Below are 27,876 nucleotides of genomic sequence, written 5' to 3' on the forward strand. Positions count from 1 at the left end.
TCCAAACCGTACTGTCAGGAGTGAAAGATTTAGGTCTTTGAAGAAGTCTAACACATCATCCATTTTCTCAGCTCTTCAACATAATAGTTATAAACAATGCGCAGAAAATTATGTTCACAAATTTTATTCTTCAGTCACTGCTTTGCCAACATTACAACAGGTCACCTTGAAAATGGTGCCTCACATCTGAGGTGAGTTTATCAGGTGATGTAAAAGCCAGGTCATCGCCAGGGTCAGACATGTCAAAGTCACTAGGGTCATCAGTCGTAGTGTAACCTGGTGTTTGCCCAGCTGATGCCCCGCTAGACATGGGGTTGATGGGAGATGAAAATGGAGAGGATGAATGGAGATGAGAGGGGCACAAATTGGGGGGCACCAGTGGCCAGGCTCCTGGGGTTCTTGGATGAAGTATGGTGGAGGTGGTAACTGAGGCCTGAGGTGACTTGACAGCTCTCATTGGACTCTGCTTTTCAGGTGATGTCAGATCAATAATGTCTGTGGTTCCTGTTCCTGTGGAGACTCTCCTCGGTGGTGTGAGAGGCACACCTGATGTGCTGGTGTTGCCGGCAAAGACTCCAAATAGTGCTGAAGGAGATTCCCAGTGGGCAGATATCTGGGAGAAGGACTGAGGACCACATGAGCCACCCAGTGATGATCTCGAAGATGTGGGACCAGATGGTAAAGACACCAATCCCCGGTGTTGCATGCTGCTTCCAGACATTCTTACAGAAGCTTCTGGTCCTGATGGTAGATTGGGAAGAGAGGAACCTCCTGCAAAAGCTGCTGGATTGATCCCAGGGATCACTGGAGTGCTGACAGCAGGTGAAGTGAAATTCAAAGACACACGGCTCCTTTCTTGCCTAGGTGTCTTAAACAGCAAACAGTTTATCACAAGCTATTTAAAAAAAAATTCTACAGTGCAAGAAAATTTCTCTAAAATTTGCCATAAAAAGCATCGATGTTAATGGCAAATACAGACAAAAATGCAAATGTATGGTAATAGCACTTTTTTAAATATATATTGTGCATTAATGTTAATATAGTAATTGGTTTTAAAAAAGATAGATATCCCTTTCTAACTCCTATCTTCCCCACAGCAATACACAAAAGCAAGTTATCTTAATTTCCTAATAAAAATACGATCTTGTAGGACAGATAAGTTTAAGTGTTACTTGTCAAAACACTCATTTCTTAAAGTGAGATGATAGTGAATAAATCATTTCATGTAAATTATGCAAACAGGACTGAAAATGCACCAGCAGCCCTTACCATGGCTTGACTCTCGCGGGCAATAAGAGCTGTGCAGTAATGAATGGCCTGCTCCACCTCAGACATTGATCCTTGCTGAAATAACAGAAATGTAATCCAATTTACTGCAGCTGAAAATAGGGAGTGGGCAAAAAGGAATATATAATTCTTAAAATCACATCAAGCATATTAAATTTATGAAGTCTTATGATTTCTTGATTGTGGCCCTCTGCTCCTCGAGGAGTAACAAGGAATGAATACAGCGTGATTTTTTTTATTACAGTTGACCTGGTATGGCTTACATTTATCTGTAATTTTATTGTTTGTAAAGAATAAAAAAAAAATGTATCCATGCCAATACCAAATTCAGACAATAAATGATGACTGCATTTTTGTGTGTGTTATCACATAAGTCAGTAACTGTTTTTTTTTTAAATTAAAAACTAGGGGAGACAGAAATGACAAAACTACAATCAGTACATTCACAGTGACATCCTGATTTACTGTCGTGTAATAAAAATTTGGCAAACACAAGCACGTATAAGAAACAAAAGAAAAGCATGTCAGGTCTGGAAAAACATTTACTTGCAGACTACTTTACCTGTGGCAATGCCACCTGCCGAAATGCTGCAGTGAGAAGTCTCATAGCTTGTAAGGCATTGCTGCCATGGCGGTGGGTATTGTAAACACAAAATGCTGACAAAAGAACTTCCTTTTTATCAATTTCTTCTTCTGGTCGCTTCAGCTGCATGGCAACAGAGTCCAGCATATAGGACTGAGCCAGTTTGGCCAAAACTTGGCGCTCCCCATCCGGAGGTACCGTCTAAAAGACAGAAGTTGAAATAGCATAAAAAAGACTGAACAGTTTTCACATGAATGTCTAGTTTAAATGAAACTCTATACAATTAGCTTGAACTAAAATAAGCAAAGGGCTGTTTAGGTCATGGATGAGTGGGAAACTCTCTACTGCAAAAAGTTAATCTAGCACATTCAGTGCATTTCATAAGGGAGCTGAAACACAAGGATATTAAAAAGTAAAGACAATGTATAACATGTCTAAGTGTAGCATTTATCACATAAATCATGTACAACACATGTTTAACTTGTGTAAGACATGTAGAGAAAGCTTGGGTTTTTGTTTTTAAACATTCTACATGAACAATTACAGTTATGTTGTCTGTAGGGATTCTCTTTTTAACTGCTTCACATTGAAGGATTATAAATATTGTCTTTCACATATCAGAGAAGTTGTGTTTACTTTCAACAAAACATTAAAGTATATTTTATTAACTCTGATTAATACATTCTGCATTGTGTTAATTTTACTGCTATTTCAGTTCCTCCAATTTAGTTTTGTCATTATTTGACTGACATGACTTGTTTCACTGTGAGACATGGTTGCTGTCTCTCACGTAGTATTTTTTAGGAACATCCCCACCCTTTAAAAACCACTTTGCACTTTTTAGCTCCCTGACCATCTGTTCAGCAGTAAAGCCATTTGCCACACTTTATTGTAAAGACTTTGTACTTGACTCAGAGTCTTGGGGTAGATAAGGCAGCAAGGGAGAGCCTCTAACACTTCTAGCTATTAGAAGTCTCTAATACCTCACATCCTTATGACCATAAGGTCACAGGACTACTTTACCTTCACCTTTGAATACATCCCTTCGTATGGTAAACTTCAAAATACCAACAGACCCAATATCATGACATTTCATTGATTATTTTTTTACCTGAAGGATGCTGACAGGTAACTGTCACAAGTGCTAATGCTTCACCAACCTCCTATCATGAATCATGGTAGGCGGACAACAGTTGGTTGAGCTGAAAGCTAATTGTTATAATGGATTCTTGGTGTCGGGTTTCAAAAATGTGGCTAATAATTATTTTTGAAATGCTCTAATACATGGCGCTCAAATGTTCGTAGCCACATGGCTGTGCTGACCCTAGACTTACCTTTCAAAGGAAAATACAAGAATTCTGCAAGACACATTCTAGAACAATCTCTGTGCTTTGACCCATGCTAAGTTTTTATCAAAGCTACTGCTTACCTTCCAATGTCAGGCTTCTTTCTCAGCTGTGTGCTGATTAGCAACAGCATGCGCACTTCTCCCAGTCTCGTAAGACATCTAACAACAGTTGCACTGAGCGACTGATGTGAGAGGCAAAGCTTCCTGAGCGATCAATTTCTTCTATAGGAATCTTCCAGATACCCTGTCAACAACATGTCCTAGCATATACAAGACTGCATGTACACCTACACTTGCACCTAACTCTACACTCATCCATCCACAATGTTAGCCATGATGCTGTTAGGTCTTTCCTGTGTACATGTCAACTGTTATGTAAGGGAATTCTTGCATATGTGTCCTCATTGTGAGACTATATTATGCCTTTTAGGATCATGCTGTTGAACAGTAGCTACATTTACCTGAAAAAAATTGTTGACACGACGTTCTGCAAACAGGCCCTGGGCTGGCATGTGACTCAAGTTCTGCCACTCTGGGTTGCCTAGTAATAAGTCTCTTGCAAAGGCAGTGTTCTGTGCAACATTAAAAAGAAACAAACTAAAGTTTAAATTATAAATATATTTAAATGATTGTATTCTTAGAAATAAGCACAAAGAACCATGGAAAATAATTTGAAAAGTGAGTTTGATGGATCAAATGAGAGGAGGACTGCATGCACATATGTGCAAACATGTGTGCCCATGCAATACATACTTTTATGTGCATATGCATGAACACAAAAACACATGTACACACATCTTAACAATGTACCTTATGAGTTAAGGACATGTAGTAGAGGTGTGCCAGTCTGTAGATGGACTTGTAGTGGGTTGGGAAGCGTGACAGACACAGATGAAGGGCAGCAACACACTTATCCAGCAGCTCCTTCTTCCATTTTTCAAACTCCTCTTGACTGAGAATAGTTTCCTGCTTGTGAGAATCTGCTTGTGCTTTGCTGCCAGCACTATTCCCCGGCATGCAGCTGCTGCCTTGCTGTGGAGAGGCTGCACCTGTCAGCACAGTCCCAGGTGATAGCTTGTTTTGCAAAGGCTTGTCTTCTGCATCACTAACCTGCTTAGCATCGGTAAGCCCTAGGTTTCTTAATGGTGGTTCACAAAGTTGCTCATCCTTTCCATCGATTAAAGCCTCTTGGCTTGCATGTATTTCTCTCCCTTTGTTGCTGTCAGTAGTCTTTCCTTTGCTAGCTATGTCTGTATCCAGCTGTTGTCCACTGGAGGGAGTCGTTTCCTTCAATGATAACATCACCTGTGGGTTCTTTGGTGAAATAACCTGTGGATCCTGAGTACTTAAGACTGTGCCTTTGGTGACAGCATCATTTGGTGCAATACTGTCGTTGCCCATCATACCCATCTCTTCAGATCCACCTATCGGTGCAATCTTTTCGCCAGATCCACCTATCGGTGCAATCTTTTCGCCAGATCCATCTATCGGTGCAATCTTTTCGCCAGATCCATCTATCGGTGCAATCTTTTCGCCAGATCCATCTATCGGTGCAATCTTTTCGCCAGATCTTCTACCATCTCTGCTTTCTTTAAATAAATTATTTCCCAAATCTTGTGAGCTGACAGCAATTTCCATTGGTTCTGAGGGAAACAAATTTAGGTTTTGCTCTAGCACTGCTTCAGAATGACCTTCAGGAAGCTGTGGCATCAACCGCGAAGGATCAGCAACATGCAGTTGTTTGTTTGGCCGAGCTGACATGGTAACAGTCTGCTTGCCAGGTGTAGTGCAATGTTGTTGTGACTCCTCAGGATCTGACAGCAGTATGACACTGGAAGAGGACAAAGAATCTGATGCCATGAAGTCTTGCACTGTGTTGCTGTCCTTCAGCCCATGATCTGTTCTGTATGTATCACTGACAGGCATAGCCCAGCAAGAAGCGGATGCAGACTTTTCCGAAGGATCTGCTTCTTTTAATGTAGGGGAAGAAATCTGGGAGTTTCCAATGTGATTAGTGTCTGCCACTTCTTGCAGCAAAGCTTCTGACTCTCCTGCATCAACACTTGTGGATGGCTTGTCTGTGGCCTGTTTCTGCAGAGCTTCTCCCCTAGCTGAACTTGCTACCACTGAGCATTTCTGACTTGAAAAAGGGAGAGAAAGATCTGTTTTATTCCTCTCTTGACCATGAATTTCCTGAGGCAACTCTTTAACATTTTCATTTTCTAAGACAGAAGAAACAGCAATGACTGAGTCAACCAGTGCACACCCTAATGTAGAAGAACCAGCAGCTATAGATGTTCTTGTCAAGTCAGTCATTGAAACACATTCATCCTGGCTTTTCTTTCCTCGTCCAAATGTAACAATATCAGCCTCTTGTGAAGGAATGAATCCCTCACTGACCTGAAAAGTTATAGATAACAAAATGATAAAGTTCATGTTTTCATGGCTTCTTTCCCCTAAGATACCTTATGAAATCCAAAATATTTAACGAGAAAACTTTTTAACTAGAAAAAAGTAAGGTAAAGAAGCAGGTGACCTCCACCAAAGGTGACAATGAGTATGTCACATGCAAGTCACCCTTCTGCCTTTCAAAACTGCTGCCTATTTTAGAGGTCTAAATCTATATTTTATATGAACAAAAAAAAAAACAAAAAAAAAAAACCTAACAGATTATGAATGAAAATAAACCTCTGGTGCATTTTCACACACACAGTCGAACTTCTACAAGTCAAAGCTTCAAAGGACTGATGAAAAAAATCGAGTTATGAAGGTCTGAGTTCAGGAAATTTGTCCCAAAAAGCATTTTTTTCACTGTGAACTTACCTTTATTTCTGCATATGCTCATGCATCATTGTTCCCAGAAAAAAAGCCTGTTATAGATGTCTGACGAAAATTTCTCTTCATTTCTTTTAAAATAAACGAGTAGATGACAGTGAGTGAAAAATGCTCATGGATAGATCTTCACCTAACTCGGTCAACAAATGAATGTCATTCAGCATGGTTCTTGCCTCTTTCATGGTCAGAAGGAGTAAATGATTTTACACTTTCTGATGTATTTTCAAATGGTTTTTAACATGCTGACTGTAAAAATTATTTGAGTTGTGGAAGATTTTAACTAGGCCAATTTGAGCTACGGAAGTTGAATATGAATTGCTTTAATGGGAAACCACCAATTGATGTTTAAAATTTGAGTTAGGAAGAATTTTAACTTATGGAAGGTCGACTTACAGAAGTTCGACTGTATTTCCTAGTATTTTCGAGATTTTCCCTGCACAGTACAGAAAAAGCGTATGGGTGAGCATCTCTGCTACACCCTTCTCCTTGACGCATGTATTTTGGGGATTCTCATGGTGATGAATGTCATTTCATCAGCCTTTGAGATGCTGATATCACATCAGCAACATGTACCATTTTTTTCTATGTTCAGTGTAAAGTCTGTTGTATGCTACTTAAGGAAAGTCTGCTTTCTTTTTTCAGCATCAAAGGTAATGTTAGCACTGCCTTTGTCTTGACCAAAGGTCTCTTAGCAACTCTCTTGGGTGACATGGCTACAGTGCAGATTTGCAACCTACACAAGGGTAATGGTAGACAGAAAAACTGGATCAGGTGAACACAATGAAATTGAGCATCTCCCCCCCATCCCCCCAAAAAAACCCAAAACAAAACAACACAATCACTGTAATCAAAAAAATTGTGCTAACAGTTCTAAAATAGTATTTCCATATTTTCCAGATTTTTCCATATAAAATGCAAAAGAATCATATTGGTGAGCATATCTGGAAATATCCAGGTAGAAAATCTCACACAAATGCTTTAGTTACATATGCACACACAAAAAAAGACGCTGGTATCAAACCTGTTTATCTAGAAAGAGAGGTCGAGTGTCCACAATATCCCCAGTTACTTCACAGCCTTGCTCGTTATGAAGCTCTACCACTTCCATGCAGCTGCTGCCATCAACCTCTGCATCCTTTTTAATTCCATCAGCAAGGGACTTTCGGTGCACTGCTACTGATGACAATGTTGGAACACAAACGGATCCCTCGCTATGTGTACCACTGACCTTACCACAGCCCACTCCTACACTCCCAGCTGAGGCAGCCGGACCTCTACCAGGCTGCTCATCTGCCCTCTCAACACTGAGATTCCTGGACTTGGATGGAGTCAGGGTCTCTGGTTCTTCTGCTGACTCAGAAGTTTCTGTTTCCATTGCCATCTTAGATGCACTCAAATTATCTGATGAACCTCCAGAGTAGCTTTTTTGTTTTGAGTAGTTGTGGTCCTGGGGTGTCATGTGATAGACAGGACGCTGAAAAGTGGTGCTGTATGGAGGGATGCTGGTAGCAGATGACTGGCTGTCTTCTGCTGAGGACAAGGTATCTCTCCTGTAAGGCATCACAAGAATCTTTCTTCATGAAATGGTCTTAGGAATGCCTACAATGGTAGGAGCAGTTTGGGTAAATCAGTTAACAAACTTGGAGATACTTGTAGTCAAAATTTAATACTTAAATACAAAGTTATTGATGAAACCAATAACCAAGGAAAATATTGACAAGTGCTTACCCCTCCTTTCTCTTTTCCTGCCTTAGGGCGAAGGGAGACTCTTTAGCTTCCGTAACATACCGATCAAACACCATCATATTCTCCTTTGTTTCAGGTGTGTGAGTTTTCAGTAAATGTTTCATGACAGCAACATGGAGACGATAATACATCTGTAAGACCACCACACACAGAGGTGATAGGCCCAGATTGACATCCAAGTATAAACAAATATTTAACACAACAACCAGTAGACTAGGACAGGTGCAAAGAACACTTCAAATGATAATGTGTTGTAGACAGGTACCATAAGGAGAAACATTCACATAGAAACAATTGTCCTACAGGACAGCACACAAAACATGCATAGATTTAATCATGCCTGCAGAGGTTCAAAATAATAATGTAAAAATAAATAGTAGCTATGGTGGCAGTGTAATATTCTGTCAGATGAGCAATTTCATATACCTCCAGGGCTTCTAGCGACAGATGTGGAGGGCTGTGCTGGTAGAGTATTTTGCGTGGATACTTGGCTCCTTCTTCGTGAAGATAGATTGCTGCCTGCAGATGACGATGTTTATCATCACATTTCAAGTGATTCATTATTGTGACTCAGGGACTTAGCACATGTTTATCGCAACAAGTCCACAAATTCCTAAATCCTCATTTTATTTTTCTAACTACCCAACCACTCTCCAAAAAACAAATCAAACATGTTCTTTATCATCTCACCCCATTCACTCACTATCTGCAAACCGCCATGCTTCACAGCCTGCTCCTTGAATATAATTATTACCTCTACTTTAATTATATCTGGATAAAACCAGTTCTGTGTAGTCACATTGTTATCTCCCCTCCCTTATTTTTGATTCCAAAAACACAGATGCTTACAATTCTCAGTCAGTGCCCACTGAAATGGAAGTGTTCAGACATTCAGTCACAAGTGCAGAAACAAGAGATGCAATTCAATGCCTAGACTTTCGGTGCTGCTGCATCCATCATAAAGCCCAGACCTGGTTCCTAGTAATTTCCGCCTATTCCCAAAACTAGAGAAACACTTGAGGGGGCAGCAGTTTAGCAATAAGGAGTGCCTGGTAGTGTAGTGGTTAAAAACACTTGCTTGTCACCACTAGAAAGGCCCTCAGTTCAGACCTTTTCTTAGAACACTATGTGCGCATGACACCTGTTTGCAGAGCTGACCATCATGGTACTTCCCACTCCCTCTCCCAACTGCAAAATCACCTCTAGATGGAAGCACTATCCCAACAAAGCAACCAACCAACTGATCTATGATAAAGAGGTAGTCTGCAGTGAGGGACAAATTTTGTAAACTAGTGCAGAGTAGTAAAGTGTGTGGTGATTTTGTAGAAAAATAATTCAGCAACTTTGAAAAAAAACGATGTAGGCATATTTCTGTTTTATTTCATTGAAACATATTTTCCCATTTATTTTAGTAGAGGCAAAATGTATCGATCTACTTTTGGGTAGAAATTTTATTTTACAATGCTGCCTTAGAAGTAGATCTTCGATCTAAACATTCTTGAAATATGTTTAAAATGCACCAAAAAATAAGGTTTCCCTGTCGCCCCCAGGACTGTACAGATTTTAAGACAATTTTGCACCTAGTACTTGTTTGTGTAGTACTGTACATATTCAGACAATTTTGTACATAGCACTGTTTATGGTGCTGCAGAACCCTCTGATGATTCTTCAAATCCTGTCTATAATGCTGCAGAGACTGGCTGTTCAGGTGTGAACTATGATACCTGCTTAAAGTGCTCCAGATATTCACGAGGATGTGCATGCTTCTTCTCCTGCACTTTGCCCATCATGTAGTGATGCAGCCATTCCTCTTCGCTGCTTTCTGCCTCACACTCGCTTGCCTTCCAGTAGCAGTTCCGTGCTATGGCCAACATTTCATTGCGTGTTTCTGTAGCTATTTCCAGAAGGTCAGGTGTCAATGGAAACCATGCTTGCTGAAATGGCACAACCATTAAACTTGTTGATTACAAGTAGAAAAAAAACAATGTATAAACAAATACTTTAATCATGCTTATACAATTATACATAACTGTATAAACGTTCATGCAAACTATAGGACACTCCAGCTGCTTACTGTTGCTTAAAAGAAGTTTATATGTCTCTCTTTGGTGCAAACATGTGTGTAAACATGCATGCACGTGCATTCAGGAATGTAAGCATCACACACACCATGTGTAGCTGCCTGGAGGCATGAGAGTGAAGCTGATATGCCAGGGAGCCATACTCTATCCATAGCTTGCGGATGCCCTCACAACTCTACTGCTCGGCTGAAGCAGCGCAAAGCGGCTATGGATTTCTTATGCAACGGGGCATCAATCTTTAACTCCATCTAGAAACAGACAAGTGATCAGATAGCATTCCACTTATAAGTACTCTCAACCTATGGAGGCTAACTGTCCAGCCAGTTATAATTTTAAGTGAGCTTCAGATAGAAGCATACTCTAATCATAGATATGTTAAATGGTGATGAAGGAATGCATGAAAGTGGAGTGCAAAAAAATTACATTTAATACAGCTAACATTACCCAACAACATTTTTCTCTAAAGCATTGCAGTTTAGTTTTAACTTGTAATTTAAGTGTTAAACCTGACTGTTACTTCAAAAAAAAAAAAATCTCAGACGAACATATCATGATATGCAGACTGGAGGTGTGATACAAGAAGTTAGACTTACTGAGCTGAGCTTTTGCTCTAACTGACTCATTTTGGCCAGGGCTAACCCTGCCCATGAGTCAAGCCGTGAGGAGTTAAAACAGACATCATATGTGTAGAACTTGATTGCTTTCCTATTGACAATAAAATAAGCAGTTAAAACATCATATGAATAGAATTTGATTGCCCTCCTACAGACAATAAAATAAGAAATTCAAACAGGTAAACTAGAAAAACGGGGAGAAAAAAAACAAGTGACCTTAACCTTACCCTTCTCCTCACCTACCCAAAAATAAAACTTGAAAACATTTTAAGGATCTGATTACAAGAATACACCCTGATTACCAGAATATCCTGTGTGATTACCAGGATACCCTGTATGATTATCAGAATACTCTGGGTGATTTCAAGCACATTCACTTTATAATAAAGATGGGTGTGAAACGTTCTAAGGAAAAAAAAAAAACCACAATGAGGAAAACAAAAGAGTGGGCACCTCAAAACATGACATATTGGCTATGACATCATAACAGGCTAGTATATGATCTCCAATAATTTTTAAGAGTGATCACAGATGATGGCCATGCCATCATAATGAGCTAGCATTTTATTTCCATTAATGTTAAAATGTGATCACAATGCTCTAGCAATTATTTTTATTCATTCTGCTTCATGTAAAATAGACAAATAATGACACTGTAATAGACTCGTACCATGCCTAAGTAATCCTAAGGTGTCATGCACTAAACAACTACCTTGTCCACATTAACTTTACTCCCTTGATCATCTATACTTCACGTATACACCTGTTTTGCAAACACCTAGCATAGCATGATTATAACGCAGGGACAGCAAGAGATCCATAACAAAAAAGTCTCTTACGCAGGCTCTTTGTTCTTGAAAAAGTAATCTGCCAGCAGATAGTACAGTTCCTGCAGCACTGTGCTGGAAGATAAAGATTGCCAACAGTTTGACTTTGTGTCATGAGAACAAAATGACAATTGTATATTGTTTTCATAATCTAATGGTGGGAAACATGATGTGGTTGTTTTTCCAATGATCTAGCAACATAGCACTTTTGTTTCAAGGATTTTATGACACATCAGTTTTGTTGTTCCAACAATCTAGTGACATATACTACTGTTGCTCAAATTATCCAGAGACATTATAACAATGCTGTTATACAGTCCAAGTTTTTAAAGTTTTTTTCCAGAAGTACCTCTCTGAAGGCTTATGACACAAGCGTACAAATATGCTGCACTTTTAAATTTATTATCACATTTTGCTCACTGCTAAATTGAGAGAGAGGAGTAGTAACTGTCTTGAATGTCTCACCTGCTAGTAGTAAAGGTGGGAGCTGAGTTTCGATCACCCTCGATATATTCCTGTATCTGGTCCACAAGTTTACCTGAAAAAGAGTCTTTCCAGTGTAAATACCCTCTCAAAGAATTGAAAGTGGATGAAACAGTGGAAGAAGCGCTTTATTGATTTGGTTAAAGAGTAGTTGTAGTCTTAAATACTCCTAGTACTCCTGATAGTCGGATTGTCTAAAAATTAGTTAATAAAGAAACATACTGTCTTGAAGATGATCATGAGGATAATTGAGAAGAGTCAGACTTTGAGAGGCAATGTTATAGTTACCTGGGTCAGATTCCTCAGGCACCAAGCTGTGGATTCTTTTTAACAGGTTGTGCAGCTGAAACCATTTGGTCAGACTTCTCAAAATGTTGACAGATTATTTATTTTAAAAATAACTTTTATTATCTAGTTGGAGGTGCAAATGTTTAATTTAACTGAAGTTTAAATTGAATAAACCACAAAACTTAACAATGAATACATATGGACATAAATGTATACTTAAGGACAAATGTTAATATAAGACTTTCACAAAACATAGCATAAGACTGTTATAATTTCCCAAACAAGAGAACAGAGTTGATATAAAAATCTTGTAGCCAATTCTAAGTTTGTTTTTTATATATATATACGGTATATGTTTTATAAATATTAGCAAACTTTCTAGGCTTGTTTTCATCATCTCCTGACCATCTCACCTCAGCTGACACTGTGCTGGTCTTGTAGCTGTCAAATTCTGGCAGTGCTTTGGGCTTGAAGTAATCAAAGATGACCTCACATTTGTCCCAAGTTAATTCTACCTGAAATACAAATTTACATATCTTCTGCTAATCACAGCAAATCACAGTGGGAGACAAAATGTGAGCCCTCTGCCTACAAACTAATCCATCCTTAAAAACTCAAGCAAGATAGGCTGTCACTTCCAAGATGCATAATCTAAAATCCTGAAAGAGTTAAACTTATATCCATGGCTCTGTGCGCTCTCTCTCTAGTAAGACACTGTATCGCGCATTTCAGTCATTTTACCAAGCTTTAAAGAAAATATTAATTTTGTAAAATGTAAAGCTTCGAAAAAGTGAAACCAAGAATGAACAAAAACTCTGATCCATTGCTGCCTTTCTCTCACTAAAAAATTTGATCTTCTTAAATAAGAGACTTTAAAAAAGAATTTTTTTAAATAAAAGATTTATGTGAAATCTGTATTTTATTTTGTGGACTTGGATAGAAGAATACTGTGTTTAAATTGATCAAGCATTCTCCTTTCCTATTTCTATTTTATGATGCACATTGAGGACCTTTGTGTGAAAACTTATCATCATCATCATCATTAGCATCGTCTATCCTCAACATCATCAAAGGATGCCTAAAATGGAGAGTTGAGAAAACACAGCTCACTCAAGCATGACAGACAAAACCTCACCGGAGGAGCATTGTGGTCAAACAGATGGCGAGCCTTGGCCTTCTTATTTGGATGTCCATAGAGGCAAAAGACACACTGTTCAAAGGCTGTCTCAAGGTCATCCTTTACGGCTTCATTCGCATTCACTAGTTCAGCAGCCAAGACATCCATGAAAAAGACGAGGAAAGTCCCATTGTCCCTTGTACACCAGGCATGCCTTGAAATTTAAAGAATAAATGACAGTAAATTCAATTCTATGTACATGACTTTTTTTCTAAGATTCAATGGCAGGAGAGGATGGCAACAAAATTTACTTAGTAAAATAAACACAATGAAGAAATACTTTAAATAAAGTTGAATGATAATCTATCTGGAAAACAGTAAAAACATTGTGTAACTCTATAATAATACAAATAATCGTCTAATTAATATACCTAATAAGCAAAAAAAAAAATATTTTCATCACAATACCCCCCCCCCTCAACCGGTTAAATTTCCTAGCTTGACACACATTTTTGCAAGTCTGTTGAAAGGTCTCAAAAGAAGCAATTTCTGACCTGCCAAGATATTCATGCGCTATGTTCAGCAGCATGAGCGATGATCTGATTGCTCCTTCCATCTTTTCTTGATTCCCAGATTCTGGAAGCTGCAGTGACTTCAGTTTGTCCTCCTCACTGCAGCAGACACAAGTTTTCTCTCCTTGATTATGCTTGTCATCACCACAGTTATCCATATTCCCTCCTTCACTAATTTTCACACTTTGCCAACAGCAACAGGAAATATATAAACATATTCTTTTTGGTGGTAAAACTTCTTTCTTGGAGTACTTACCAGATGACATGACTATATGGAGATCACCATCTAACTACCTTAATCCAGCTGTCCAAACTGTGCAACACAGTAGGACAGCTTAACTCCTCACAACCCCACCTGTCAGGTCAGCAAGTCGCCCTCTACTCTAGTTTTTTTGCCTGGATGGTCTGGAATCTACTGCAGGGGGTGGTGGGAGCTAGCTGTCATATCATTTGGTAAGTATTGGAAGAAAGAAATTTTACTACCAAATAATGGTATTTCTTCTTCATACTGTACCAGATAACATGACTATATGGAGAATAACAGGTGGAGAGAATGGCTCCCACCCCTGGCAACAACCTAGTAACTCTAAGTGAGGCAGAAACAAAAGCCTACCCCAAATCAAGCTGGAGCATGCACATACAAAGCTCACTCAGCTCTCAGAAGAAGCAGCCATAACTGGCCTGATAATCAACACCAAGAAGATGGAGGTAATGCGGGTCAACAACAGTACCAAGAAGAAATGTGTGTCTGTGTGTGTGTGTGCAGGAACATGCACATGTGAATGTGTGCATGCAAGGATGTAGATTATATGCAAATCAAAAGCTATTAAGTATACATTAAAACTACAAATAAGTATATACTATATGCATCCTTACAACTTTGCATTTTTACCTTTAAATTTTTTAAATATTTAATTTCTTTTGTCTAAAAATAAACTAGTGGTATGCACTCACTGATGAATGATTCTATACAGCAGTATCCATGGCAACACACTGGCAATGGGCATTTCTGTCACAGCTTCAGACACATCATGGTTGATCTCTATGACCTTCATCAGATTTTGGACTAGCTGGACAACTTTGTGAGATGGTAAAGAATTTATAGCTTGAATGTCCTTGTCAAACACCCTGTTGATAACAGCATGAAGGACTTAAGGTACTGCACATCACAAGCAGCAAAATCACTGCTGCATTTTCTAGAAAAAGAGCTGACGATTTAAATATCCCACTTAAGCGATAAGTGCTCCTTTCTTTCTGTTATCCACTCACTTATTTCTTGCATCTGCAGAAGTTTACTGAAATGTTCCTGTTGTCTGGCGTAGCGATGTAAGTTGAAACATTGTTAATATGATTTGGTAAGTCTGGATGTATTATTCATTACATTTGAGTAGCATCACAAAATGAACAGAGGCCATTTTTTATGTCTTCCTTTTTTTGGTATATGGTAGTCTCAGGTGCAATTATAATTTTCAAATAGTGAAGTAACAAAATAAAGATAAAAAAGATGTTTTCTCACTTCTGAAGATCTTGAAGGAGACGGACAAGTGTCAATGCCCAGTTGTCACGAACAGCAATGGTTGGGGCACGGCGGTAGTGGTGCAATGCTTCATTAAATGCCACCTCCCCCCATAGCAAACATCGACCCCAGTCTTGCAGCTGAAGAAGTGCGTCCTGGAGGAGCTCAAGCTGAGCATGGCGTTCTGGAAGTGCTGCCTTTTACAATAGAATTACAGTTTTGCTTAAGAAAAAAACAGTCATACATTGGATGTGAAAGAATGCAAATAAATCATGTACTCTTTTTTGTGTGTGTGAATATATCAAGAACAGCGGAGAAGGTGCACTGACCTTTGCACCATGGCGCTGAGACTGAAACTGAGTGAAGGTTGGCGTCAAATACTCTACAACTTGAGCATAGTTCCCAGTCTCAAATAATCGTTGTGTTTCTTCTAGAGACTGGTAGCGCTGGAGTGACTCTTGCTGTCTTTTCACCTCCTCTGTTATTGCAGCAGAAAACCATCAGTTCAAAAATCTTATATGTAGACATAAGGACAATCTGAATGTAATTCTTAAGTTGTATTAAATGCTTGAGCATGAAAAATGGGTAATATGCAGTGTCTTTTTTTCCCAGTTTTTATGCTAAATCGATTAAATAATTTATTCCCATGAAAACAGTTTTCTGCTTGTGAAATAATACACAATCTGTGTTACAAAGATGTATTTGATTTTTATGTCAACGATTAACATTTTTGCTGATAGAGAGGGAAAAAAAAAGCATGAAACGGTATCACAATACAAATCTAAAAAGTGAAACAAAAGCTTGTGTATTCGTAGTTGGCAAGGATAAGCTGGATGCAGTTTGCCTTGAGCTCACACACAAAGTATGCACTCACCAAGGGAGATAATTTTATCCTGCAGACAGTTGGGTAAGCACACGATCACGTCTTTGTTTCCACCTTCTGTTTCACACAAACATTTTGCCACCTAGACAGGAAAAACACACAGGACTTATTTCATGTACTGTTTGGCTCTTCTTGTCATTGTTTAGGAATCTGCTGATCTGCTCATTTGTATGCTACTTAATACACCAATGCCTGAGAGCATTGGACATCAATTTTTGGGGTCTAGTTCCTGGATCTAGGTAAAATTTGATGTCTCCTGTTGCCCTGTGCTTTTCTAAACTTATGTATCAATTGTCTCTTGTTCTATGCCTGCTCCTAGTTGTTTCCACACTTCTTCTGCTAATAGTCTCTGCAGCCTATTGCTTGTCTGGGCCATCTTCTTTGAGGTTTATTTGCTTTACAAGATTACTGGACTTCATTTCTCTGCAATTATAGCTTTAGTTTCCGATTTGCAGACCATGCAATCTTCACATTTTCTCGTCTTGTACTTCACTACTACATGTTCTGCTATATTTAGATAAACCTAATAAGAAGCATCATCATTATTTCTCATGCTACCATTGCCTCTTCCACAGCTGAACCCACTACCTGGTGTGTCTACTGTGAGGGACTTAATCTTGTCAAGTGTGCAATGTCTAGCTTCTTACTTACCATTTCCAGATTGCTGATTGCTTGATCCATTTGGCTTTCGGTCATAGCCTGTCTAGCTTTCACCCAATGCACTGTTGTAAGCAGATGATCAAAGTTTCAATACAAAAGCAAGTGCAAACTCTCATTTTCCTGTTCCTTTCAAGTCAGACAATATGACAGTACAACTGTATTGTTGTGATATGATGGAGGAATGTCTATCCAGACAACAGATGTCTGTACCAAACTAACCTTTTCAACAATGCTATAGCCCTAATAGGACGGGTTGGCAGAAGCCTAAATTTAGATAAGTTTTGAAAGTGCTTATGAAGAAGCTGTGCAAGATGTCTGAATTAACAAATACCCACCCTTCAACCCCTCTTCCCCAGAAATAATGAGTCTGACCTCTAGCTTTGAAGTGAGTGGCAAACTCAGCCATCATATCCAGCAAGGTTGTATCAGCTATGACAGACAGGAAGTACAAGTCTTCTTTTGCATTTTCTCCTGTGAAGGGAGTGACAGCTGTGGACCCAAGATCTCCACTCCTGCATTGAAATAATTTATGAAGAACTTTAAAGTTAGCACTCTTTGTCTCTGTGTTAAGAATGAGAAGAGTGAACTACTACACTGTAACTTGGCTTCAGCATTTGAATATTTTCTACCACATTTTGCAGAGGGTCAGCCACATACAGAACTAGTGATTACAATAAAGAGCCACATGCAGAACTAGTAACAACAATAACCAGCCACATACAGAATTAGTAACAACAATTATCAGATGATCAAAATAAATAATGGGCATGGTAACAAGAAATTGGGAATTATTTATAGTTTTCTGATCACATACAAACAATACTGAGTACTGATACAGTCAAATACCACAGATACACAAAAGCATTTGTGCACACACACACACTCATATTTATGTGGGAAGAAAAAATCTCTTGGGAAATCTCTTGGGAAAACAAAATGCACTACAAATCATCAAAGTGGTAAGCATATTGAACCAACAATACACACCCACACCTACCTCTGAGCTGCAACAGGGGATACAATACTATCCGCCTTTTTCACAAGGAATTCGTCCAGAGTCAACTCGCACCACACAAGTACAATCTGTTATGGCATACCACAAAGTATCTTGAGTTCTAAATTTTATTTTTAAATAAGGTGAGACTTGATACAGTCAAGCAGGTCCAAATAATGGGTAAATTATGAAATCATATAGTTGAGGACAGTGTCAACATATGCAGCTATTCTTGAGAAGCAAACAGATTTTTATGTATTAGAAGATTTCATTCCCAAGACATGTAGTTAAAGTGACAGAAAAAAGACGCAGCCCACTATGATATTGTCTCATCTTTCTTTGACAAGCTAATCCTGAGTAGTAACTTAATATCTACTTACCCTGGATATTTCGATGTAATAAGCTTCTGGGAAATTCATGCTAAAAGTTTGAAGGGAAAAAAGTCAAGTAATTATTAGACTCGTATTCAAAAGTTTTAAATGCAACTACTGTAATTGAATTTACAGATAATCTTGATTTTTGTGTTTATGATCTAATGATATGTTTAGGTCAGCTTTAAAATATATGATTTTACAAACTCAAAACACAATAGCAGATGCAAATCCTCTATCACAGTAATCACTGATTAGGTTTACCAAGAGAGTGATGGGAACTGAACCAGCACAGGATCTGAATCTTCCTGGAGTGCCAATAAAATTTTGCGGGCCACTAAAATGTACCCTGCTGACTTTTGTCTTATTATTTTCTGACTAAAAAGGAATAGCACTGGAAGCTATTTACAGGCCAAAAAAAAAATTGCTTACCTTTCCAATGAAGGGAAAGTGAAGATGTTGTGCATTCTATTATAAACCTTCAGGTACAAATCTGCTACACCTGTTGGCCTGAAAAATTAGGATGAAAGAAAAGATATCACAGTGTGAATTAGAAAAACTTTATTTTCACAGTTAAAAATATTTAAAACAGAAATGTTAATTAAAAAACTATCAATATAAAATTTTGTGATGAAAACATAACGAAAAAGATGAAACTCACCAGAGACAGGCATCTCTGGTACTCAGGTATACCAGGTATTTGTACATCATTCCTATAGCACTCTGTCCACTGAGACATTCAGATAAGAATGTTCGTACATCCTCTTCCTCAGTTTCTACTAAAGGACGTCCAGTATTTCCTCCTAGAACAGACACCATGAAAGCCCTCAAGACACACAGAGACAAATACTTCACAACTACCAAATTCTTCCCAGCATATGTACATGCACACCTATTTATTTTTAAACCTACAGAAATGCATGCACACATTCTTATACCTGGGGCAATGGAGATGAAAAAACAAACAGGAGGATAAATCTGCTTTGAGAATACCTCATCATTTCTGTATGTTGACCTGTGACTTTTATTACTCTTCATCTGACAAGGCATAAAGAATTTCTTTAAAGTGTGGAAAAAAAACCCAAAATTTATCCTAATATTTGGAGAAGACAGTCAACAATCACACAACAGCCTGAACAGTCTTATTGTTCTGAACCACACTGCTAGGGATTTCCAGATGCACTAAAAGAAATCTTATTAATAGCATATCCTGTGAAAACCGTTCACAAGACATTTGAGAGCCGTCATGACTAATGCAGTCTGTGGAAGATTGCAAATACCAAGGGTTATATTCCATGAAATTCAGATTATGCATGCCACAAAAGATGTTCTTTCTCTCTGATAACTACCATCAGAAACAAAAATAAAAACATAAAAAATAACAACAGCAAAAAAAAAAAACAAAACAAAAAGACAAAATAGGCAAAGCAAAACAAAATGAACATAGATACCAAAAAATACCAGCTCACCCCCAAGGCAATAAAACAAAGGAAACATCCACAATAATTAGCTGTATTTTGTTACATATAAAGCACCAACCTGAAGCATCGCAGTCTACCTGTTAGCTGTGAAACAGATGCTGTGGTGTCCTCTGTCTGCATTTCCTCATCCTCCTGTTGCGCACGTCTGCAGATTTGACATTAAGATTGCAACTTTTGTCCCCAGGGGTTTACAATGCACCCTAAATTTAGCCATTAGCACTCAAGAGACCAGTCTTTCGCAGAGAATCACTGTGTATATAAGTGTTCACTGTGTTTGAATTGTACCCAAACGTCAGTAACATCATGCATTCATATGTTCAAATTACAAATCATGAATTCTATTTTTGGTTCTGGATACTGAGCTTTTCGACATATTGCTAAATTAAATGCAGTCCTTTGTGGAATATATTAATTTGCTGCAATATGGCTTCAATATCAGTAGATGTAAAAAACTATTTTCTGTTCAGAATTTTTTGTAAGTCTGGAAAATTTACATCATACTCACTGCAAAGATGAGGGTAGAAAGTTTCTCAGTAATTTCTGAAAATTAACATTATCCTCCTCTTTGCGAGTATTACGCACACGAGCAGATCGCCTTTTTATACTGTAATCTTCTTGTAGGAGATGCAAGCCTCCCAGCTCTTCAATGACAGAACGTTTGCGCTTAGCTCCTCGCCGTGCTCCTTTAGTGTTCTTTCCCATTCCTGATTGGTCATGAAGTGCAGCTAGGACAGAAAGTGAAAGAATATAGAACAGGATAATCAAAACAAACTTTATATTTGTGATAGGTCAAACATAAATCTGATTTTCTTCAAATGTCTAGTTTTAATTCTACAGAAGTGACTGAAAAAAGTAGTTGGCAGATAATCACTCTACGGTGTGTGCGATTTGGATGAAGAAACTGGTAGTACGAAAACAGAATTTAAAGAATTAAAAATATTATCTTCTTTGTATAATTTAACTTCCTAAACGTTCTGCAAAATATAATTTAAAAAAATAATAAATCTCCTAAAAAATCCTCCAGATAATAAATTGTCAGATAAATCTCTGACAATATGGCTACATTATGGAATCACACTGCACAGGTGTTATCGAGAATAGTCTTGAAGAAAAACAAACAGGAATCAACTCAGGAAAACACGTTAACTTCTCATGAAAGTGCTGATGAACACCTCTATTTCCCTTAACTAACAAAGAAACAAGTAAGATTCCAGTCAGGAATCAGCTAAGATTGAAGGTCAATCAAACAGTTTAGCATTAACTCAATAAGGAACACATAATAAATTTTTCGTATCATAAAGACACTGTCCAACATGTGCCAGGAAAAAAATATTGCAGGTAGACTCTTACATGCAACTTCCATCATACCTTCAGCAGATACAGGTGTGGACTGGCTAACGGGACTCTTTCTTTTTGGGGGTGAAGATGACACAAGAGAAGTGGAAATGGATGTCTGGTCTGCATTGTCAACCATCCCAGCCCCAGACACTTGACCAGCAGAAGACATGGAGTTGGTCATGTTGGCCAGCAATGCCAGTGACTGAAGCTGGGCAGTGGCCGTGCTGGTTGTTGAAGCAGCTGCCTTTGATGCCACCTGCCGCAGCCTCTCAGCCATGTTGTGAGAATAGGGGGAAGGCGATGGGGTGGTCAGAAGGGGGTTTGGGGGAAGGCAGTCAAGGAGCAAGGCCTGAACTTCACGGGGCGTGATGGTGGCAAACTGGAACTGCGGGAGTGTCGGAGGTTGGGATGAGGACCCGTGAGCCTGCAGGGTGCTTGCTGCCGATGACGACGGCGAGGGAATGTTAGGTAAGAGTGGAGACTGGGTGGAGGCAGGGGAAAGGTAGGATCCACCCAGGTCAGAAGCAGGAGCTGGGTCACAGTTCATGCTGGACACTGGAGACAGAGTCACAGAGGGGACCATGGTTGGAGAGCGCATGAGTGGGGGCTGGTGAGGTAAAGGAGGTGACTGCAAAAGTGAAGTTGTCACCCCTGACGTTTGCTGCATGGTCCCCTTTGCAGTGGTGTCTACAGGCAAGATAACTGACAGTGGTAGAGCTGTGCTCTGTACTTGAGCTGCAGGTGCATGCTGAACAATCTGCCCAGGATCTGCTGCAGAGGCACCATGCGACAATGCTTTGAAGAGTTCACTGCCAGCCAATGGCCTTTCCGCTTCTGACTTGACAGTGACTGCATCATTGGGAGATTGGATAGGACTTGAAGAAAGAGTAGCTGGAAGCAGCAGACATCCCAGCATCACTGGAAGTTTCGATCAATGACATAACTTGGTTTACTGCTTTTGTCAAAACCATGGAAGTGGGAAGGGCAGGCAGAGAAATGGCAGATTTGGCCATTAAAGAACTTTCCACATCAGCTGTTTCGTGTGAGGTTTTGGCAGCACCGTCTAGTACTTTCTGCAAACCTGCATCACACCTCTCAGTCTTAATTTGCAAAGTAACATCTGAAGCTGCTGAAGGTGAAAAGGTAGGTTCTGCTAAAGTGCCAGGTGTAAAAGTGTCCTGTTTTTCTCCTAAGCCCTCAATAGGCAACTTCTCTTCCCCTCCCTGAATGCCTTTCAGCTCACTGGTTTTGACCTTTTCAACTTTTATCTGATCACTGTCAGGCTGTAATTGTCCTATGGTGTCAGAAGACTTGATAATGTTTACTCTTGTCAATGTTTCTGTTGCAGTCTTGTCAATCTGGCTTATGACCCTCGACAAGGAACTGGAACCAGTTGAGATGATGTCTGTCTTACCAACAGATGCTTGGATTCCCTCTGCTCCAGAAGGGGATGTGTCCATGGCTTCCTGCTTCTCGCTGAGCAGGATAACAGTTTCTACAAGTCTCTCACTAACAGGTTCAACCAGCTGCTTGGTATTTACATTTTCAGATCTAGGTATTGGTAAAGCAGTTACCTCTGCAGGCAATAAGGCCAACATAGTTTCTGTTTTACATGCCTCATTATTTGTGGAAGGAGAAGCCAGTAATGCTGGGATTGTTATATTTTCCCCTAAGCAGACATTTAGCCTTTCTTCATGGGTAGGAGATTTGCAAATGATTTGTTCTGATGCTTCTTCCATATGAGCATCTGCAATGATCTTCCCTTTGTCGGCATTTGCAGAAGGCTCATCAGCAAGGCTGCATCTCTTCCCAACCACTATTTCATACTCACTGAGATCAAGTGACAAGACCAAACTCTGAAAAGTGATTTTTTTTATGAAGGCAGGTAATATAGCAGTACTTTTTTTAACTTTATTCTAAACCTTCAATTATTGTTGGTGACATTCTAAATTTAATAATTTGGACAAAAAATCTGGACATTAAGTCAACATTCTCAAGACCTATGTTTTATACTAACCATTATCATTAAATAGACATTAACAGAATATAAAAATAAATTTTGTCTTGGGTGTCTAAGGTTTCCATAGATGCTGTCTTGTGGCTTTTATAGCATTTGTACACACATGCTGCACCATTTTATTCATCTAATAGTTTAGTTTGTATCACCAGTTCTACTCATCATAAACATCATCATAGACAATATTTACTGTACCTTTGGGGGATCCGATGAGACAAAGGAATCATATGTTTCAATCAGGCATTCTCCAACACACTTCCACCTGGAAATATGAGGTTAAATCATCTCATCATAATTGTAACAAGATTTCTACCAGAGATCTTTCTAGATTATGATGCTACAATACAAAGATTTTATATATTTAAGACAAACAATATCAAAATCAGAAACTTTGAAACTCCACAACTATGGCAGAATAATGACTTCTTTTATCACCCATGCCATCTGTTTCACGAGCAATTCCTTACATAATGACTTTTGTTTCTTAATGGTTAAAAATTAACATATACTGATATGAGATCCAAGATTTTACTAAGCAGTGGCATGTGTAGCTGTAGGTACATAAGACAAACACTGCTCTTTATGCCATTCTACGCCTGCCAGAAGGATTTCCATTGAAAAGAAAATAATCATATCATTTTTAGTGAGCTTTTTGCAGGACAAAAGCTACATCTGTCAAAGGGAACATTCACAAGTACAAAGCAGAAAAAAGGGGCAAGGTCAACACTTATTTACTGGCAAAGAAGGCAGGAAAGAAAAGTGTTTCCTCCTTCAAGAAAACTAAAGAAAACAGTGTTCTCACGTCAGCTGGCTAATAGGTTTGGACAGCTTAAGGCTGGGTGGGGGTGGCTGTTTTGCCAGCTCTCTTCGTAGATCTCGAATTTGCACAGCTTCCTGTATGAACTGTTGTCAAACAGCAAATGGTCTTGATGAAATACACCTAACCCCTTGGTTTTCCTCAAATATATGTAAAAGTGAATGCAGATGTGGATAAGGATATTGACCTTTCTTTTAATCTGCAGTGACCTGCTCACTAGAGTATACACTGAATGTGGGAAAGATGGTAGCAAGAAATGGTGTGAGTGCCAAGCAGGCATATAATCTGTGGTTTCAAAACTACAAATGTGGCTTTCATAATTTTGCTTTCTCTTAAACCAACATTCTCATTTCCACAATTTCATGTTAATGAATCAAAAACTTCATAATGGCTAAGAACAATTCATTTATTCATATTAAGGTAGCTGGGATTCAGATATGAGGAAAAATTACAAATGAGAGACTATATACTTATTATTTACTCATAGTCACTACAATTAAGTACTGATGTCTGTAAATGCTTACTTGTGGAATAAAAGGAAAGTGTATGCAAATACACATATGCACAATCTCACACATAACAGAGCAGCCTACTGCTGTGTACTTTCCTAAGCTGCTGTGCAAGAGGAAATGCTACAGAAGATGAATTATAGGGGTAGGCAGGTCTGCACAGAAGGTGACTATTACCCTGTTTTCTATTCACTTCCATCAGGTTGGAGACTTGAGGTGCACAAGTTGTCAAGAAACAGAGAAGTGTAATTATTGTGTTTCGAAACTATTGATAAATGGTGAATGTTATATGAGTATACTGTCTGCCTTTTGAAATAATAATTTTCTCTCTTTTTTTTCGTTTAAAAGCAGTACAGCAAAATATATACATGAATTTTGTCATAAGACAATGAAGTTGTATATACAATAGCGTATCTAGACTGGGTAAATTTTACCTTTTTGACTTCTGCTTCATCCATTTGTAAACTGTAGATAAGTGGGTCACTGAAACATTGCACAAATCATCTTTGTCATCTACTCTAGAAAAATTCTTTCACATTTTTTTTCTTCAGGATTATTCTCCGCTCGTGAAATAAGAAGAATAAGCTGACACATGTTAAAATGTCTTTAAAGTCATAAACAAACTTGAATTCTTATGATTATCAATCCTTGTGAGAAGTAGATGATACAGACAGTATTAAGTAAATGTAATACTAGCAACACTTCAAGCTACATTAGCTTACCAGCAAGCAAACATTTCTTTTGTTTCACTGCTCAGTGAAGGCTGTTCTTTCAAAATTTGACGATGAAAGGCAAGCCCCTTACTATAATGACAGTCACGTTCCAGTGCTTGACTGATGTAATCAAGACACGCTACAAAATGAAAAAGCAGGTATAAGAAGGGTATTTACAAATTGTTATACTTTAAATACTAAGATAAAATTAGTCATATGGCCTTCCAAAGGAGTAAAGCATTTGAGTCCTCACTTATCTAGAACTAGTTTCAGTGAGGGAGGTGTCCATCTTATCTCCCTGTCTTACCTTTACTGCATCATGTAGGTATTCAACCGGATGGTGAGTGCACCTTTAGGTTTGGACAAATACTAATGCATCTCTGAATGGCCTATGAATGAAAATGCATTCTTTTTTCTAGATGCAAAAAATATATCAACTACAAAAAATAATAAGAACTGCTGTGAGCCTGTTTAGTATATGAAAGAGCACAACATGCAGACCAAATCCTTTTGATCATTCAGCTACAAACCCATGTGTTGCTAAATATGTGACAGTTTGAAAATTTGTTATAAAAGAAACCAGGAAACAACTGGTAGTTTGGGAAAAAAGTGTAAAAAATAAATCTATTACTTACTCCAGTAATCATTCAGAGCATATAGCACAGTGATGACATTGTCCAGACAAGGCCAATGGTTTTCATTGCACTGAAGACCCTACAAACACAAAGCATACAATTTTCTTAAGTGCTCAGATTTCCATAACTGACCCAACCATAAGACAGAAAAACTTAACATCTTGTTGTGCATATAAGACATGAGAGACGGGGTAGTCGCAGTGCTTGAAAATGACAATGACCAACTTTTTTAATCCCAGTGGGCAATAATACTCACAAGGTGTGCTCAGCTACCAAAAAAAAAAGTGATAGTTATAAATATAAAGACAAGGGATGTCATACTGTTTGTACAATAAAAGGGATGTTTCAGCCATATGACATTACCAATGACCAAGACTGTCCTGGGCTCATACCCCAACATTACCTGTTCAAATGCCAACTTGGCCAGTGGATAATTGTTCAGCTTTGTGGCGAGAATGCCCATTTTGTACCAGACTGTTACTTCACTTGCATCAATCTTGACAGCCTGAGGGTCACAAAACATATTTGAATCTCACACATATTGAAAATTGCATTCTGTTTCTCTAAGTTCTTTATTATAGTTTTGCCTGAGAAGTAGATTAGACAAATGAGACCATCTGAATTCTCTCTCTCTCTCTCTCACACACACACACATGCTGCATTATTACCTTGAGATAACATTGCATTCCCTCCACAAAAGAGCTTCTGGCAACAGCCATTGCTGCCAAGTTTTTATAAACAAGATACAGAAGAGGCAGGCCAGGATGATGACTGTCATCTTTGTTTGAGTCCACAATATCCTGTGCCTATAACATAAGTTTACAGTTACAATCTCTCATGTTAACAGTGAGTACTGTCAACCTCCCTTTCTAAAACACAGCTGCGTTTAACAAGCTTCTGGTGTGAGAGTGGCTGAAAAAATTGGCAAGTATATGAATGAGGATGTGCATGTGTTTGTACACTGTAATAAAAAAAGTTTGCGGTTTTATGGTTATCATGATGCTCCTCTTAAATAATTTATACAGTGATCAGCTGAAAGGGAGCAACTTAAAAAAGTATTTAACATGTTGTCTGCAATGGACATTAGTTAAGTGCTGTTGGTGGTACAAAAACATTTAATATTACCTCCTTTAGAAAAGGGTGGTGAAGAAGACTGGCAAACAACTGCTCTGCTCCATTTTTGTCATTTGCCCGCTGGAGCCCCAGGGCATGGTTGTAAATGCTAAAGGCCTCTGCCTCCTATAGCAAGCAAAGAGAATTGAAAAAAATTGCTTACTTTTTTTTATTCAACCCTTGTTCTTTATTTATTTATTTTTTATTTTTAGTATCCTTTGATCTCATATTAACTATTTAATAAAAGACGTCAAGATGCCACATGGCTTATTGGTAATAGGAGTTGTCAGTGTTTACCATATACATATCTTAGTCATAGGTAGTCGCACAGTAGTATCAGTACCTATCCATTGTGCTGAAAACAAAGTTTGCTTCATTCAACCGGCAATGAAGCAAAAATTTGTTATGTGCCATCAATTTTATATTGCTTCTGGCTTAACACCTAACAACTGAAGTCACTTATTAATTCGAAAGTTAAAAAATCAATAGATTATTATTCTCTTTTGCCTCGGGCATTGTAAAGTAAACCAAGTGTATTCTGTTTGTCGTGGAAACTTACTTTCGCCTCTCGAGTTGCGGTTACACCCTCTTGTTCTTCATGCTCGTCCTCCCCACTATCACTTTCATTTAATGCTGCTATACGAATCTGCAAAAAATCCATAATGAAGAAATTCTTTGATGTCTCTCTGACTTTATAGAAAAAAAGTTTTCAATACCAACTTCTTATTGATACCAGAGCTAGCGGCGAGTTGCATTATATTTGCCACAACATTTATCTGTCTCACGTGCATGCGGTGAAAATTACATTTCTTAGAACTGTATATGACTGCCAATATTTTGTTAGATTTGAGGATGTTTATAATTACAATTGTTCCAATAATCAACAGTATGATTTACCATTGTTGAACTCTAAACATAGGGCCAGGCGGCAGCCATCTTATATATTAGGTTAAAGCTCGCTCTGTTCTTACGCAAAAGCCACAACAATATGAAGATCGACTATATGGAAACTTGGTTCGAAGTGAAGATTTATGCCTCTGCGCAGCGG

The 27,876-nt window shown here is 38.5% G+C and overlaps 2 protein-coding genes across 2 annotated transcripts; both read right to left on the reverse strand.

Annotated features, from left to right (window-relative positions):
- Nucleotides 1-108: 108 nt before the first annotated feature.
- LOC112560751 lies at nt 109-3,437 on the reverse strand. Its single transcript, XM_025232788.1, has 4 exons — nt 3,300-3,437; nt 1,850-2,071; nt 1,270-1,344; nt 109-868 (listed from the first exon to the last, which is right to left on the reverse strand). The coding sequence occupies exons 2-4, from the start codon at nt 2,015-2,017 to the stop codon at nt 152-154; spliced, it is 960 nt and encodes a 319-aa protein (XP_025088573.1). The 5' UTR covers nt 2,018-2,071; nt 3,300-3,437; the 3' UTR covers nt 109-151.
- LOC112558836 (calcineurin-binding protein cabin-1-like) lies at nt 2,190-27,861 on the reverse strand. Its single transcript, XM_025229530.1, is given in 43 exon segments — nt 2,190-2,259; nt 3,300-3,369; nt 3,372-3,462; nt 3,680-3,790; nt 4,029-5,618; nt 7,075-7,603; nt 7,782-7,930; nt 8,226-8,318; nt 9,524-9,733; nt 9,969-10,050; nt 10,052-10,128; nt 10,474-10,585; nt 11,334-11,396; nt 11,787-11,859; nt 12,093-12,147; nt 12,506-12,607; nt 13,228-13,423; nt 13,764-13,880; nt 14,736-14,909; nt 15,298-15,494; nt 15,627-15,775; nt 16,172-16,262; nt 16,832-16,902; nt 17,213-17,352; nt 17,838-17,923; nt 18,215-18,254; nt 18,638-18,715; nt 18,867-18,935; nt 18,979-19,008; nt 19,745-19,831; nt 20,192-20,411; nt 21,055-21,910; nt 21,912-22,880; nt 23,237-23,303; nt 23,844-23,944; nt 24,802-24,850; nt 25,090-25,219; nt 25,716-25,794; nt 26,119-26,220; nt 26,384-26,521; nt 26,841-26,954; nt 27,388-27,474; nt 27,726-27,861. Coding segments are annotated over 43 exon segments (7,917 nt in total). The 5' UTR covers nt 27,729-27,861.
- Between the last annotated feature and the right edge of the window lie 15 nt (nt 27,862-27,876).

Source organism: Pomacea canaliculata, linkage group LG3 (assembly GCF_003073045.1).
Source record: "Pomacea canaliculata isolate SZHN2017 linkage group LG3, ASM307304v1, whole genome shotgun sequence".
In the NCBI taxonomy this organism is placed as follows: Eukaryota; Metazoa; Mollusca; class Gastropoda; order Architaenioglossa; family Ampullariidae; genus Pomacea; species Pomacea canaliculata.

What these genes read in the sequence shown, in the direction of transcription:
- LOC112560751 (XM_025232788.1), bottom strand. Translation starts at nt 2,017, where the DNA reads ATGCTGGACTCTGTTGCCATGCAGCTGAAGCGACCAGAAGAAGAAATT. An exon ending in GGCAGGTGGCATTGCCACAG is followed by an intron (nt 1,345 to 1,849) that starts GTAAAGTAGTCT and finishes CTGTTATTTCAG; the next exon opens with CAAGGATCAATGTCTGAGGT. An exon ending in CCCGCGAGAGTCAAGCCATG is followed by an intron (nt 869 to 1,269) that starts GTAAGGGCTGCT and finishes TTGCTGTTTAAG; the next exon opens with ACACCTAGGCAAGAAAGGAG.